At 38.7% G+C, this 15,621-nt stretch overlaps 1 protein-coding gene and 2 long non-coding RNA genes across 4 annotated transcripts in view; 2 read left to right on the forward strand and 1 right to left on the reverse strand.

Moving 5' to 3' along the window:
* The window catches only part of LOC113325245, an 11,909-nt gene extending 1,511 nt beyond the window's left edge, over positions 1 to 10,398 (forward strand). Inside the window, exon 3 of the long non-coding RNA XR_003347995.1 lies at positions 10,321 to 10,398. This is a non-coding gene — a long non-coding RNA (uncharacterized LOC113325245). The remainder of the gene's footprint in view (positions 1 to 10,320) is intronic.
* A 99-nt stretch (positions 10,399 to 10,497) lies between these two features.
* Positions 10,498 to 12,357, forward strand: LOC113325238. Of its 2 annotated transcripts, XR_003347994.1 has the most exons (4): positions 10,498 to 10,564; positions 10,727 to 11,432; positions 11,572 to 11,804; positions 12,003 to 12,357. It is a non-coding gene; the product is annotated as an uncharacterized LOC113325238 (long non-coding RNA). The 2 variants fall into 2 exon arrangements; XR_003347993.1 differs by having other exon boundaries at positions 11,572 to 12,335.
* Positions 12,358 to 13,475: 1,118 nt separating this feature from the next.
* On the reverse strand, positions 13,476 to 15,383 carry LOC113325251 (11S globulin seed storage protein 2-like). Its single transcript, XM_026573457.1, has 4 exons — positions 15,044 to 15,383; positions 14,636 to 14,910; positions 14,097 to 14,528; positions 13,476 to 13,994 (listed from the first exon to the last, which is right to left on the reverse strand). Exons 1-4 carry the CDS (start codon positions 15,357 to 15,359, stop codon positions 13,611 to 13,613), a joined length of 1,407 nt encoding a protein of 468 aa, XP_026429242.1. The 5' UTR covers positions 15,360 to 15,383; the 3' UTR covers positions 13,476 to 13,610.
* Between the last annotated feature and the right edge of the window lie 238 nt (positions 15,384 to 15,621).

The following is a 15,621-nucleotide window of genomic DNA, read 5'->3' on the forward strand; positions in this document are numbered from 1 at the left end:
TTTGGTTTTTTTTTTTTGTTTCCTTGCAGATTTTTGATGTTGGAGCGAGAGATAAATTTTCCAAAGCTTGTGGTGATTTACTTAAAGTTTGGGAGCGAAAAGCAAAGCTAAAGGAGCGAAAGAAGAAGAATTTTATTTATTTATTTTCATAAAAAGAGAGAAAAAAAAAGAGAGACATTTTTTTTTATTAGACTTTCTTTTCTTTTGTATTTTTTTTTTATGGACTTTGGACATTAATTTTGGGACATTTTTATTTTTATTTTTAAACCCTACGGAAGGGTACCCTTAAATATAAACTGTTTGCAGGGAAGGACGACGATTACGATATCGTCTCGGCCCCTCGGGTTCGCACACGGCATAGGAGTCGTGGCCCGAGTCGACTTCAGCGGTTCTTTGCCCGTCTGGTACGGAAGGTAAAATTCTAAACACCCGCGAATCTCCTGCAAGCGGGTTACTGGACTCCTTAAGGTGAATATATGTTGAGGACTTGAATATGGACTGTTTTTAAATTCCTAGTAAAGGGAAAGGACTGGACCATATAAGATAAGGGTTCGGATTTCATCACCGCTCCCTTCTTGCCCGCCTTAGGAAAACGAAACCTAAAGCGAACCTAAGCCTAAAATTTGGACTAGAAAGAGATCTATAGGGTATCGAGCTTAACAGGACAATCATTCGAAAAATATTGGTTACTCTTTTAAGCACACCTAGAAGTTCTTGACGGTTTCTGCGAGTTGAATGCGTGACTGCGCCGCATTGGATCGGTGAGGTTTTGGGTATCAAAGCTCCTCTGAGCTTCCCTCGCCTCGATTCAACTTGCTTAAACTCGGATTGATTCCAGAGGGGTTTGCTCAAATTGTAACGAATTCCCTTTCGAAGGATTAGAAGCTGGTCTAGAAACAATCTAAGTGGAGCCATCATGCTTGTTGTTTGCTAGAAATCTTTAGGTTTGCTGTGGTAAATTCGAGTCAGCCTGCTGTGTGATTGCTAGAACCTTCCTGTTAGGATTTTTTTTTTATTTCTTTTTGAATTCTTTTTAGTGTATGCCCGATTTTGTTAGGGCTTGGAAAAGAGATACTCTAGGTCGATTGATTAGCGAAAAACCTAGTAGTTCTTCTGATTTAAGCAGGGAGCTCGAAGATTCTTCTTTTGAGAGCCCTGTTTTTGGAAACTTCAGTTTTGAGAATCTGTCTCTTTGTGAGGAAAGTACCCCTAGTACTCCAGTTGTGCCAGGGATGGCAACTTTGAAAGATTACATGTTCCCAACTAGGACCAACCGAGCTTCATGCATTAAATTGCCAGCCACTACGGCTAATTTCGAGATAAAACCTAGTATTCTTCAAATGATCCCTATATTCTTAGGAAAAGATGATGAGAACCCTTATTTTCATATTAGGGACTTTGAGGAAATCTGTGGGACAATTAGGATAAAAGACCTTACCGATGAAGTCTTGAAACTTAAGATGTTTCCCTTTTCTTTGAGAGACAAAGCCAAGACTTGGCTTAACAACCTACCGTCTGAATCCATAGAAACATGGCAGGAACTTATCGCTGCCTTCTATATGAAATTCTACCCTAAGCATAAAACTGCAGCTGTTAGGCAGAAAATTAGTGCTAGTGTGCAACAAGAGGGAGAGTCTCTTTATAGGTTTTTAGAGCGATTCAATGATCTCCTATCTCAGTGTCCTCACCATGGATTTGATAATATGAAACTTGTACAGATTATTTATGATGGTTTAGACTATTCGACCAAAGCCATGGTTGAGTCTATGTGCGCTGGTGAGTTCACTAGTAAAAATGCTGATGATGCTTTTACCTTCTTAGGAGTTATCGCTGAAAAATCCCAACAGTGGGAATCTTGTGTTGAACCCCCTAAAAGACTCTTGGTCAATAGAAGTAGCACCAATATGGTAGATACGAGTTTTGCGTCAGATGCTAAGTTTGATGCTTTGTCCAGAAGGTTAGAAGCTTTAGAAATGGGTCAGTCTAAAAATAGGCCCCTTGTTGAACCTAATAGATCCTCTCAAGTCTCTAGTTGTGGAATAGAGCCCGATAATTCATTTTGGGAAGGTCAAGTTAGTGAAGAACAAGCCCATGCTGTCTATAACAACTCTAGGTTTGAGAACCGTCAGAAGTTTGACCCATACTCAGAAACCTACAACCCTGGTTGGAGAAACCATCCTAATTTCTCTTGGTCTAAGGGCCAGAATCAAGGCCAGTCTAGCAATTCTCAGCCTCCCCCAGGTTTTGGTTTTAAGAACTCTTCAGGTCAAACCCAGTTTCAGAACACTTCCGAGAAAAAGATCTCTACCTTAGAGGAAGCTATCACTATGTTAGTAAGTAACCATGACATGCTATCAAAGAACCACATGAGCTTTCAACAAGAAACTAGGCAGGAATTGAAGAATACTTCCCAGAGTCTTGCCAAGTTAGAACTTCAAGTAGGACAAATAGCTAAGTTTATAAGTGAGAGAGAGGATGGAAGGTTCCCTAGTCACACTGATCCTAACCCTAGAGGAGAGAAATCGTACAATCATGTGAATGCTGTCACAACCCTAAGAAGTGGAAAGAAAGTTGACAACAAGGTCGCCATGCCTGATAGTGAACATGCTGTAGTTCACCCTGCTGAGCCAGAAAATGAGGAGACTGATAGAGTCTCCAAAGAGACCAATGAGGGTCCTGTTGAGCCTCACTTTGTTCCCAGAGCCCCGTTTCCCCAGCTGCTAGTTCCGACTAAGAGGGAGTCCAACTTTAATGATATATTGGAGGTTTTTAAGCAGGTTAATATCAACCTTCCATTATTAGATGCAATTAGGCAGATTCCCTCTTATGCCAAGTTCCTTAAGGACTTGTGTACGCGAAAGCGTAAGCTCAGTGTACATAAGAAAGCCTTCATAGCTAGTCATGTGAGTTCTATTATTCAGAATACCACTACTCCTAAGTATAAAGACCCAGGGTCCCCTACCATTTCTTGTACAATAGGTAAGTATCGTGTTGAGAAAGCGTTGCTTGACTTAGGAGCCAGTGTGAACTTACTGCCATACCATGTGTACCTCAAGCTAGGACTTGGTGAGATGAAACCTACCCAGATAACACTCCAGTTAGCTGATAGGTCCGTTAAAATCCCTCGTGGTGTGATCGAGGATGTTCTTATTGAGGTCGACAAGTTTATTTATCCAGTGGATTTCGTGGTCCTAGATACCCAACCTGTCCCCGACCCAGAGAACCAAATACCTGTGATTTTAGGTCGCCCATTCTTAGCTACGTCTAATGCGATCATAAACTGTCGAAATGGTATCATGAATCTATCTTTTGGTAATATGACTATTGAGCTGAATATTTTTAATGTAAACAAGCTACATTCTGAGCTAGATAGCACATGTATTGAAGAGGTGAACATGATAGGAACCTTAGTTCAGGAGTCATTACCAAACATCGTATAGGAAAATACATTGGAGAGTTGTTTATCCCATTTTAGCCTGGTTTTCGACGATAATAGTAACATTGAACAAGTTAATGCTCTGTTGGATTCTGTTCCTATGTTAGATATTGATATATGGAAAAATAGGTTCGAACCATTACTAGCTTCTGAGTCTATCTTAATACCTTATTTAAAAGAGCCTCATGAGTTGGAGTCTAATTATACATTTTTAGGCCCACCCAAGTCTTTCCCTGTGATTATAGCTTCCGATTTGGATAGTGATCAGGAAAGTAGGCCAGAGACCGTGCTTCAAGAAAATAAGGAAGCCTTAGAGTGGACCATAGAAGATATGAAGCAAGCTGAGGATGAACCACCTGATTATGACTTAGAGAAATCAATTGACCTTTTTCAAGAACCCGATGGTCTAGAAATTAGGAACATTGTGACTAGTCATTGTAGAGGCACCCAAAATTCTAAGTTTGGGGGTAGAGATTGTCAATTATCCCCAATAGAAGTCCCTAACTTGGGACTCAAGCCTAGTGCATCTGAGGTATCGCTTGAGTGTATTCAGACTCCACAACCTGATCCGCCTGATAATGTCCAGGAGAAAATCCAAATGTTAGAGACCCGTTTTTCGGATGAATCTGTTTGCCGAGACACTCATATGAAGCCCAAGTGGGCACCTCAGATAAATCCAGTTGTCTTGCGAGAAACTTTAGATCAGGTTGTGCTCTATCTGCTCATTTTTCTGATCTTGAGCATTTGTCTCCTATTTGTGGCAGTTATATTTGGTCTTATGGACCCACAATTATTTCGACTATTGGTATACGACTTTGGAAGGTGAAAATTCTTTTTGAGGTATTTGATGTCTAGCTAATGACTATAAATTTATCATTTACTGGGAGGCTCCCGCGTTCATGTGATACGGTAATATCCTTCCTTATTTCTTTTCCCTCCAGTGGTAATAGTTTCTCCTTGTTCATGCTTTTATTTTCATCCTTAGAACATTGAGGACAATGTAAGATTTAAGTTTGGGGGTGGGGAAGAAACACTTTTTGTTAGCTTTTAGTTGCAATAAATAAACTCCAGAGCCTAGAAATTTATGCCTATTGAGGATTTCACTAACTAATCTAAGTGGATGGAAGCATTTTGATTGTAGGAGTTTGAGGAACCAATCTGATTAGATGGAAACATCTAAAGAGTCTATTCATAAAAGCACAGAGCTCAGATGTTAGAAATAACATGATAGTTTCACCATATCTCGTTGAGTCCTTTTCACTTCTATTTTTATTTTATTTTGTTTTTAAACTATGTTTCTCTAAGTGATAGGTGGGGCCCACGATTCAAGTTGTTACCAATGCTAGGGTGAATTAGAGTGATTGAGATACCATGAAAAAAATAAAAAAAAAAAAGTTGAAAAAGTTGAAAAAGAAAAAAAGATGAAAAAAAAAAGAAAAAGAAAGAAATTGAGACCAGACCATTTGACCAAAAGGAATAAATTCAATAAATTCGACCACTGGTACCCTTGTATATGCCAGTTGTGTTGACCTAGAGTTAGGTTATCGACCACTGGTACCCTTGTATATGCCAGTGTGTTGATATTAGTCAGACTAGTATCTCAATCCATTAGGATAGGTTCATTTTGGCGGAGGCCTTCAGACAGATGTGGGAAACGTCGTTCACTTAGTAAACATCAAAACCATCTATGTTTTCTATATCCATCTTCTTGATCTATCCATGTGATTAGTTTAGACTCCGAATATGATGTCCATAGTGCAACTATCTGAGTAGAGCTCTGTCACTTTATATGAATTTTAGTATGCTTGAGTGCAAACTCGTGTACAACAATTGGAATTTCGCATCAGGGTACTTCTTCCTGTAGTCAATAAGATGCCAACCAAGGAGATTCTTTAGTGCCTTCCAAGGTTCTGCGTAGATAGCTAAGGTCTGGAGTACAGGTTTTGTGGGTATACCTCTTGTAAGCCCACCCGAGACTATAACTCGGCCACTAGGGCCACCTAGGGGTTTAAAGGCTTATTGCATACGCTAAATGCAATCGACGATGCCTGCGACAGTGAGTTAGGATTTTATTTTGTAGTTTTGATTTGCTCGGGACTAGCAAATAATAAGTTTGGGGGCATTTGATAGACGCATTTATGTGTCTAATATAGCTCATTTGTATATATTGTTAGTACTCGATATTGTACTTATTTGATTATTTTATGTATTTGTAGGTGTTTTTTGGAAAATAATCACTTGCGGCGAATTTGGCTAAAAATGTGGCATTTGGACCTCCGTTGATAACGTACCGGAAGCGCCTCAGAAGTGTACCGGAAGTATCCCAGAAATACCCCGGAGGAACCCCGAAAAAAGTGCGGAAAATGCCCCAGAGGACACTTGCTATACGGATCCTTGATTTTGGATAAGGGGTAACCTAATTACTAAGGGGTGACCCATTTCCAGGCAGCTGCTAAAGGGACACCAGAAATGGATAGGGGGAGGTCTTCTTCAAATTTCAAATACTGGTTTTGGCGGGAAAGGCCATGCATTTCGCTGTTGATTTTTGATCCGATTGTTGGAGCTGTTTTAGGGAGATTAAACACCGGAAATTGATTGGGCTGGACGTGATATGGATATAAAATTCTAGTATGGATGATTTCATGGGCTTAATTGGGCTAGAATATCCGGGAGAAGCAATCAAAGTTAAAACAGAGAGACGTGTCCTGTTGTGCACTTTCAAAGATTTTTGAGAGATTTATGGAGGAATTTGACGATGGATTAACATGTACACGGTCTTATTCAAGTCTAGGGAAGAGTTTGGTAGCTATTTTATAGCTAACAACACGTGAAAAAGCTCAACAGAAGGGATTATTCTCTCAACAGCGCAGAGAAGAAAAAGTCGGAATTTATACGAGTTATTTGGGATTTGAGGGCTATATAAGAGTGGTTTCAAGTCATAGAAAAGTTTAGAGAGAAAGAGGAGAGAGTTCAGAGCCGAAACGAGGAAGATACCATTGATTGTTGCTGCTGCTGCTGCGAGGAGGAAGAACGTGAAGAACAGACTCTCCAAAGCCGTCGTTTATCAACAGTGACATCGACTGTCACTTGTGGGTCGTAGTTCTTCAACGACAACAGCACTTAAGCTTTGTCGTTGATTCTGGACGCCTTCTGTGGGTCGCAAAATTCTGTTTTACATCATTTTCTTGTCTTTCTCTTCATTGTAAAACACTTTTGAGCATCAATGAAATATTTTGAGAGGTTTTCCAACATTATGAGCAGCTAAATTCTTGGTGATTGAGGCAATGGAGGATCTATTCACTCATGATTGATTGGTAAATTCTTTTTATAATTTCTTAATTATTTATTTTATTTAATTCACTTGGATCAATAAAAAAAGAGATAAAAATGGTTTTCTTAATTAGTTGTGAATCAGTTTGATGTTTTATGCTTAGAATTAATTCTTTGATAAATCATGCTTAAGGATTACAATTTAATATTTGGACACCTTATAGATTAATAAGTGATTTAATGGAAAAAGAGCTAGATAATAATTATGAAATATTTTTGTAACCAATCAACTTGAAGTAATAGAGAATCCGGAGCCTTAGTCCATTTTAAATCTTGACATCACTCTTTGAAAATTAATTTGCTTTATTTTTATTAAATCAAAAAAAAAAAAAGGTTACCTTCACAAGTTCGAAAAGAACCCCTTTTACCACTATCTACAATCACTATTTGAAAACTATCAAATTTTTGGCGCCGCTGCCGGGGAACTGCGCTCTCGGTGGACCGGTCCTTTTGTGGTCCGTACTGTTTTTCCTCATGGAGCTGTTGAAATCGAGACACTGGATGGTAGTAGTTCTTCAAAGGTTAACGGTCAGCGATTGAAGCCCTTTTTAGAGCCTTTTCCTACAAGTGATGTTGAGGAGGTCCCTCTGGAGGACCCTGTTTACCATTGATTGACCATCGAGGTGATTTGTATGTTGTATAATTTCTATATTCAGTTTTTGGTTTCACTTCACTCAGGTACTATCTTTCCGAACTCTCTCTTTACTATTTCCTCATGTTACTTATATTCTTGGTACTGTTCTTTCATGAGAAACATTGAGGACAATGTTAGATTTAAGTTTGGGGGTGGGGAAGAAACTTTTTGTTAGCTTTTAGTTGCAATAAATAAATAAACTCCAGAGCCTAGAAATTTATGCCTATTGAGGATTGCACTAACTAATCTAAGTGGATGGAAGCATTTTGATTGTAGGAGTTTGAGGAACCAATCTGATTAGATGGAAACATCTAAAGAGTCTATTCATAAAAGCACAGAGCTCAGGTGTTAGAAATAACATGATAGTTTCACCATATCTCGTTGAGTCCTTTTCACTTCTATTTTTATTTTATTTTGTTTTTAAACTATGTTTCTCTAAGTGATACGTGGGGCCCACGATTCAAGTTGTTACCAATGCTAGGGTGAATTAGAGTGATTGAGATACCATGAAAAAAAAAAAAGTTGAAAAAAAGTTGAAAAAAAGTTGAAAAAAAAAGAAAGAAAGAAATTGAGACCAGACCATTTGACCAAAAGGAATAAATTCAATAAAGTCGACCACTGGTACCCTTGTATATGCCAGTTGTGTTGACCTAGAGTTAGGTTATCGACCACTGGTACCCTTGTATATGTCAGTGTGTTGATATTAGTCAGACTAGTATCTCAATCCATTAGGATAGGTTCATTTTGGCGGAGGCCTTCAGACAGATATGGGAAACGTCGTTCACTTAGTAAACATCAAAACCATCTATGTTTTCTATATCCATCTTCTTGATCTATCCATGTGATTAGTTTTGACTCCGAATATGATGTCCATAGTGCAACTATCTGAGTAGAGCTCTGTCACTTTATATGAATTTTAGTATGCTTGAGTGCAAACTCGTGTACAGCAATTGGAATTTCGCATCAGGGTACTTCTTCCTGTAGTCAATAAGTATGCCAACCAAGGAGATTCTTTAGTGCCTTCCAAGGTTCTGCGTAGATAGCTAAGGTCTGGAGTACAGGTTTTGTGGGTATATCTCTGGTAAGCCCTCCCGAGACTATAACTCGGCCGCTAGGGCCACCTAGGGGTTTAAAGGCTTATTGCATACGCTAAATGCAATCGACGATGCCTGCGACAGTGAGTTAGAATTTTATTTTGTAGTTTTGATTTGCTCGGGACTAGCAAATAATAAGTTTGGGGGTATTTGATAGACGCATTTATGTGTCTAATTTATCTCAATTATATATATTGTTAGTGCTCGATATTGTACTTATTTGGATATTTTATTTATTTGTAGGTGTTTTTAGAAGAATAAAGTTTTGCGGCGAAATTGGCTGAAAATGCGGCGTTTGGACCTCCGTTGATAGAGTACCGGAAGCGCCCCAGAAGTGTACCGGAAGTACCCCAGAAATACCCCGGAGGAACCCCGAAAAAAGTGCGGAAAATGCCCCAGAGGACACTTGCTATACGGATCCTTGATTTTGGATAAGGGGTAACCTAATTACTAAGGGGTGACCCATTTCCAGGCAGCTGCTAAAGGGACACCAGAACTGGATAGGGGGAGGTCTTCTTCAAATTTCAAATACTGGTTTTGGCGGGAAAGGCCATGCATTTCGCTGTTGATTTTTGATCCGATTGTTGGAGCTGTTTTAGGGAGATTAAACACCGGAAATTGATTGGGCTGGACGTGATATGGATATAAAATTCTAGTATGGATGATTTCATGGGCTTAATTGGGCTAGAATATCCGGGAGAAGCAATCAAAGTTAAAACAGAGAGACGTGTCCTGTTGTGCACTTTCAAAGATTTTTGAGAGATTTCTAGAGGAATTTGACGATGGATTAACATGTACATGGTATTATTCAAGTCTAGGGAAGAGTTTGGTAGCTATTTTATAGCTAACAACACGTGAAAAAGCTCAACAGAAGGGATTATTCTCTCAACAGCGCAGAGAAGAAAAAGTCGGAATTTATACGAGTTATTTGGGATTTGAGGGCTATATAAGAGTGGTTTCAAGTCATAGAAAAGTTTAGAAACCCTGAGGAGAGAGTTTAGAGTCCAGGAGAGCCGAGGAGAAGCGATTACAGAGAGTTATTGTTGCTGCTGCTGCTGCTGTTCGAGGAGGAAGAAGAAGACGAAGAACAGACCTGCTAAGGCAGTCGTTCTTCATCAGTCTTAAAACCAGAAACTGTGTCGTTGTTTTACAGCAACAGAAAAGTATCGTTTAATTTTCAGCACTTACCACTTTGTAACAGTGACGCTGTAACACTTCTACAGCGTTGCTAATTCCTATTTCATCATATAATCATCAATAAAAACACCTATTTTAGCCATGAATTTATCTTGTGAGTGTGTTTTTGGGATGAGGAGCTAAACCCATTATCCGAGACGACGGAGGAAGCCATTGGTACAAAATTTATTGGTATAATTCTATTTTTTATATTTATTTGCAATATTATTATTTGATTATTTGCACGAATTAAAATTGAATTAATAGTTTTTATTGAGTAATTGTGAATTGACTTGATGAAGCATGCTGGGTTTTAGTAACTTTTGATGTTTTATACTTTTTAATTACAATTATTACTTCAAAAACTTATTTGAGGTAAATATTAGAATTGATTTTAAAGATAAAATTGCATAAGAACTATTTAGAGTTTACTATTAAAATGGTCATTGGTGGAATCCTAGTCTTGGTGTTTTTCTCTAAAGGTTTGAACTATTTTATTTATTTGTGTGTTTAATTTAAATCTAAAAAAAATTGTTTTCTTCACAAGTCTGAAAAGACCCCTTTTTACCACTACTACTACAATCACTATTTGATAAACCATCAGTCTACCATAGAATGGAAAATTTGATACCAGAAACTCTATGTGCCAGGTAATTAGATGGCTTAAAGAGAGTTTTCTACACTAGTGGTATTCTGCAACACTGTCAGAGTAATGAAACTTCCAATGGAAGCAGGTAGTACTTTCTTCTTTCTATCATTTTTCTATGTGTTTGAGTTTGCCATCTTGAATTCATGTTTTTCACTTGATTTTATGTTTCTAAAAAACTTGAATTATTGGATGATCCACTTATTTCTAGCAAGATAGAGTTGGAAGAACACACTGTTGAGGATCTTGTAAGTCTTTCTCTTGCTTGCAGTTCCATTCCTTTCAAATAGTTAGACGTGATTGCAACTTTTTCATAATGAACACTTAAGAAAGGGAAATAAACACTCTCTTCATAACACCAAACCTGTGTAAAAATGTGACTTTAGTGCCTGATAACTTGCTGGTTGCAGTTAGGGTGGTTATTGAAAAAGAGTCTTTTCGACTTGTGTACTTTTTCTACGAGGGTTGGTTGGAGATCTTAAAGCTGTGGTGGGTGGAAATGAGATCGAGTCTGAATTGAGTATATATCCAAAAGCCGCAGTCAGAAAATCTTGAATGAGAAGAATAGTCGTCGCATCTGAATTGCTATAGCTTTAATAAAATTTTATAAGGCTGTTGATTAGATCTTGACTTCAGTATCCAGTCCTGTATGAAGGCTGGAGATATGAATCAGCTTAGGATGCTCTTTTAACTGTGTATCTCCACCTGACTTCTTTGAGGAAATCAGGAAATTGCTTGCATTCTCAAATGCTTGTTGATGTCTATGCTGGATAGTATTGACTTTTTCCTGAGGACCTTTTTCCTTGCGACTCCTAATTAATCTGTTCTTTCAGTAGCAGAAATTTTTTCTGTTTCCTCATTTTATTTGACTGCTTGGCCTTAAATTTCAGCCTTTTATTTGACTGCTCGGCCTGACTGAGCAAGTATTTGCTAGGAGTCTTGAACTTTAACTCACATAGTTTCCAATACTAAACCGTCTTGTGCATCAGTATCTTGTTATTTTTCCCAGATTTTTGTGCCGTCAGTCTTTTCACACTTCCGACGCAGCTAGAAGGGTGCGCTTAGGATGCATTCTACTTGAGAAGAAGATATAAACTACAATGGATTACCCAAAAAGTAGGTATTGCCAGGGTATATATATATATAATGTAATAAGTTAGAGTCCACCCGTATATTTTGTTTATTCAGAACACAAGCCTAAACCACAACAAGATGATGAATACCAACTGACTATATATAATTGCTTGACTGACAGGGACAAAGTCTGAAACTCCAGCATTTACCTGCTTGAAAATGTATTGGAGGTGCATCATAGTGATGAAGCCTGTGGCTCATTAAGTCCAAGACTCCAGCATTTCTCTTCTGGAAATCATAGATGCATAAAATGATATTTAGGCAAAAATCTTTGCTTGCCACAATTATTTAGGAAGTGACCAACTATGATGTCTAGTACTCATTTTGCAAAACAAGTAGTTCATCCACAGTTGGGTGAGTATCAATTATTGTACACATTAAATTTTTCTTAACAGATTGATTAGGTAGTCAGAGGTTTCGAGGGAAACATGAGCTGAATGTTCTCAAGCAAATATTGTCAGTGTTAGCTTTCATCTTATACACACGAACAAGAATTTAAGAGTCAGTACATCTGTGTTACAATGGTCTGACTATTTAATTCTGTTTGCTTAGGCGCATAAAGTCAACAGGAAACTCGTAGACAGATACATGCAATTTAAGGCAATTCCAACACTGGTGTTTCTGGTAACCTGGTTCAGTTTTGCAAGAGTTTGTCAACCAGTCTTTAGCCAGTTCAGTTCAACACGGGTGTTTCAGGGCAGCAGGTGTTACAGGCGGCCTAATTCAGTCTTACGACGAGTTTGTAACCAGTCTTTTACCTTCCAACACATACAATCTGTTGCAAAATACTGTGTAGTAGAATTCTGACATCCATTAAAGTACTCCAGAGTATGTAAACTAGCTTGTACTTCCTTCTGGAACAAAAATTCATCCAATAAAGCACTCCTGCACAACTTTTGCAGGTTACAGAAATCGTAGACTATTTCATTCTGTTTACTGAATTGAAATTGAAAAATGGAAGTATCAGTTCTTTTAAATAAGTGCTCTATTTCTATCTTATATCCTACAGGCGGAGAGCTAGTTCAACATCATACCAGGGACATGCCATTTACAGTTAGTTTGATTACTAAGAACCAGCAGTGGGATTAATAAACGGACAGAGTATTTTGAAACAGAGAGAGCGGGGAAGAGTTGAGTCCTTTTATTGAAGATATTTTGTAGCGATAATGTGCTAACGGGTTTATGGTAAGTATGTTAGTTTCTGAATTATTTTTTTCTTTCTAACACAGCTGATACTCATACCCAGAAATATCCCGAAACAATCAAATTGTATGCAATGTGACTGAAAAGTTTCATTCCACTGGTAGATATTACTGAAAATAGTCACGGGTCCGTTGCAATCAAAGCTCAATGTCGTTTCTTAGCGGGAAAATACAACTCTAGTAGATAGAAAGAGGAGCCTCATGATTAATAAACCAAGCTCACATAATATAGTTTGCGTCGAGTGAACGTAGGCCTTGCGAGCGAGATGCTCCTGAAAGTATGTACTTTGCACCTCCAGAAATGCTTTCCTTCCTTTTTCGCTTTTCGTGCTGGCTGCTGAGCATTTACTCTGCACACTGCTATTAAGTATGCGGACAAAAACTAGTTCAGGAATCAGGGCAACCAAACACAATCTGCTGATATGAATAAATTAAACTGTATCCTTTATAAGATTTAGGGGAATACGCTTTTCTGCAGCTAATTAACAACAACATGACTCAAGCAAGTTCAAAAGTACGGTAGGTAGGTATCCAGCACCGTACCGGAATTACAGATGCAGTCTAAAGTACTGAGTGGTTACACGGCTCTTAGCAGAGTAACTTCTGTGAACAAACCACTAATAGACTTTCTAGTTTGAATTTAATCAAAACTCCAACTGTATCAGTCTCTAATGTTATATCATGTCCTTAGTCTGACGAAAAAGTAAAAAATGATACTTGTGAACGGCATGGTAGATGTAAATGTTGGTGCAGAGATTTGTGTGTCATGGATCATTTGAAAATATAACATTACGTACGAGAAATAAAGGATTAAAGGCTAGATTTTTCTCATCATAATTACTTGCTTGAGATCCAAGCCAACTCATACAACTCTTATTACTATCAACTACATTTATTTCAGGAAAACAGAAAACTCGTAATCTCCTTGCTACATATTATAGAGGAGAAGATCCATCATCTAAGAAGACCTAACAGCTCTAGGAGGTAAGAGCATGGTATGATGCTCCCTGTTGTATTTGAGGTTCTGGGCTTCTTGGGTAGAGATTTGGAAAGAATTTGCAAGAACTTGAATTGGCATTGCTTTGAAAGCTGAAGTATAACCAACTAAAGGACTCTTCATGGGCTGACCAGAAGTCTTAAAAGCTACGTATTCGAAACCATTGTTTCCAGCTCTAATTGTTGAAACGAAGTGTTGCGGGACAACAAAGAGTTCTCCCTGGTTAACTCTGTTATCAAGCACGGTTTGCCCATTGCTACCAACAACTTGTACATGAGCGTCACCGCGTGTCACGTAGAAAACGCTGTGAGCATTCATGGTCCAGTGGGGTGCATGCATTGCATTCTGTCACAAGAGACATTGATCGTGTTAAAATCATCAAAAGTTACAAGTGAATAAAGAGTTAACCAAGTATGCAAACTATAAATGTGGGTTTTGAAATTTTACCGGGTAAAGGTTTCCTTTCTCGGCACTCATGTCCATGTAGTTAAGGATTTGAAGCTTTTGGCTGTTAACAATGTTGATTCTTCCGGCTTGTCTTGAGTAAATATCGGCTTCTCTAGGGTTATCCAAGTATTGCCTGATGTTCAAGTTGCAGTAAGTTTCTTCCAAACCATTGTACCTTCTTGATTCATATTCTTGCTCTTCCTCGGGCCTAATCATCCTCATTTCTTCACCTCGGACCCTAACAATCAAACCTCTTTCATCTTCTTGTTGCATCCTTCTTACTACTTCCACAGGAATGTTAAATGCCTCAGCCATCAAGTTCTCGTCGAATGCACGGAATACATTTTGGAATGTCTCCCTCTGTTGTTGTTGTTGGCGTGGTGAACCTTGAAGTGATGATCTCTGTGTTTGCCCACCGGCAAGGTAGAATGACTGAGAAAACCGAGCATATTATTAATATCAGCATAGGTTTGCTATTTCACTTAAGATCTGTAAGATCTATACTTATACTGTTATGGAGAGGAAAAAAAGTATTATACCCTTAATTTTTGTTCAAGCTGGTTGGCATTGTTGTTGAGATCAGTTACCGAAACAGCAACAAGTTCTTCATTTCCATCGTTGTAACACCAATGAGCTACACCAGCTGGAAGTGCAACGATGTCACCCTGGCGAATTCTGTGTACCTTCTGATGTTGATCTCTCTGTTCACTTTGTCTTCCTGCTTGTTGACTTCCCTCTCTTCTCAATCCAGGCTGCTGGCTGGAATGGTAGGTCTCAGCGCACCCAGGCTGTGATAATCCTAGCAGACCTTGACCTGAATGTACACACCACTTAAATTAAATCGGTGTCAAAGAAATTCGATTTCCGTATGGGTATGCTGGCTTCATACATGCACAATTAGGCCTGCTTAGCAAGACTTGGGTTATTGAGTATTTCGAATAGCAAACCTTGTTGAATGTAGACGAGGCGAGGAGAAGGAGAGAAGTTGGGGAGTGAGAGAGAATTAGGCTGAATGACGTCTCGCATTGGAGCAACACCAGCACATTGGAACTGATCTTCATACTCATTCCACAACTCGGTGACACCTCCCTCGGACTCAATACGTTGGTTTGGCTGACTCGCAGTTAATTGTTGAATACGACATTGACGAGCCTCCTGTTGCCTCACTTGTTGCTGAGTCTGTTGTTGACCCCTTTGATGAGTTTGTGCAACCGCAGTCGAAACAAGGAAGAAAATTGCAATAAGAGCGAGTATTTTAGCCATTGTTGATCAGTATTACTTTAGATATTTTACTTGCTACTGATGAAGATGGATCTGCAGCCCACAATTTATAGCGTGGAGATATTTGGATTCATGTGTGAAAACAGTGGGTTGCATGCATGTCTTTGGATGTGTGGCGCCTCGTTTGAGCTGGTGAAGTGTTTTGTTTTTATGTTACCTAACAAGCGCCACTTTGCAATTCTAATCTTACTACGTCCAAAATGAGTTGTTGAAGTTAGCAGTTTTGACGTGTTGATACCAAAAA

This window comes from Papaver somniferum, chromosome 1, assembly GCF_003573695.1.
Source record: "Papaver somniferum cultivar HN1 chromosome 1, ASM357369v1, whole genome shotgun sequence".
Classification (NCBI taxonomy): domain Eukaryota; kingdom Viridiplantae; phylum Streptophyta; class Magnoliopsida; order Ranunculales; family Papaveraceae; genus Papaver; species Papaver somniferum.

What these genes read in the sequence shown, in the direction of transcription:
- LOC113325251 (XM_026573457.1), bottom strand. Translation starts at nt 15,359, where the DNA reads ATGGCTAAAATACTCGCTCTTATTGCAATTTTCTTCCTTGTTTCGACT. An exon ending in AGCTTGAACAAAAATTAAGG is followed by an intron (nt 14,529 to 14,635) that starts GTATAATACTTT and finishes CGGTTTTCTCAG; the next exon opens with TCATTCTACCTTGCCGGTGG. An exon ending in AGAAAGGAAACCTTTACCCG is followed by an intron (nt 13,995 to 14,096) that starts GTAAAATTTCAA and finishes CTCTTGTGACAG; the next exon opens with AATGCAATGCATGCACCCCA.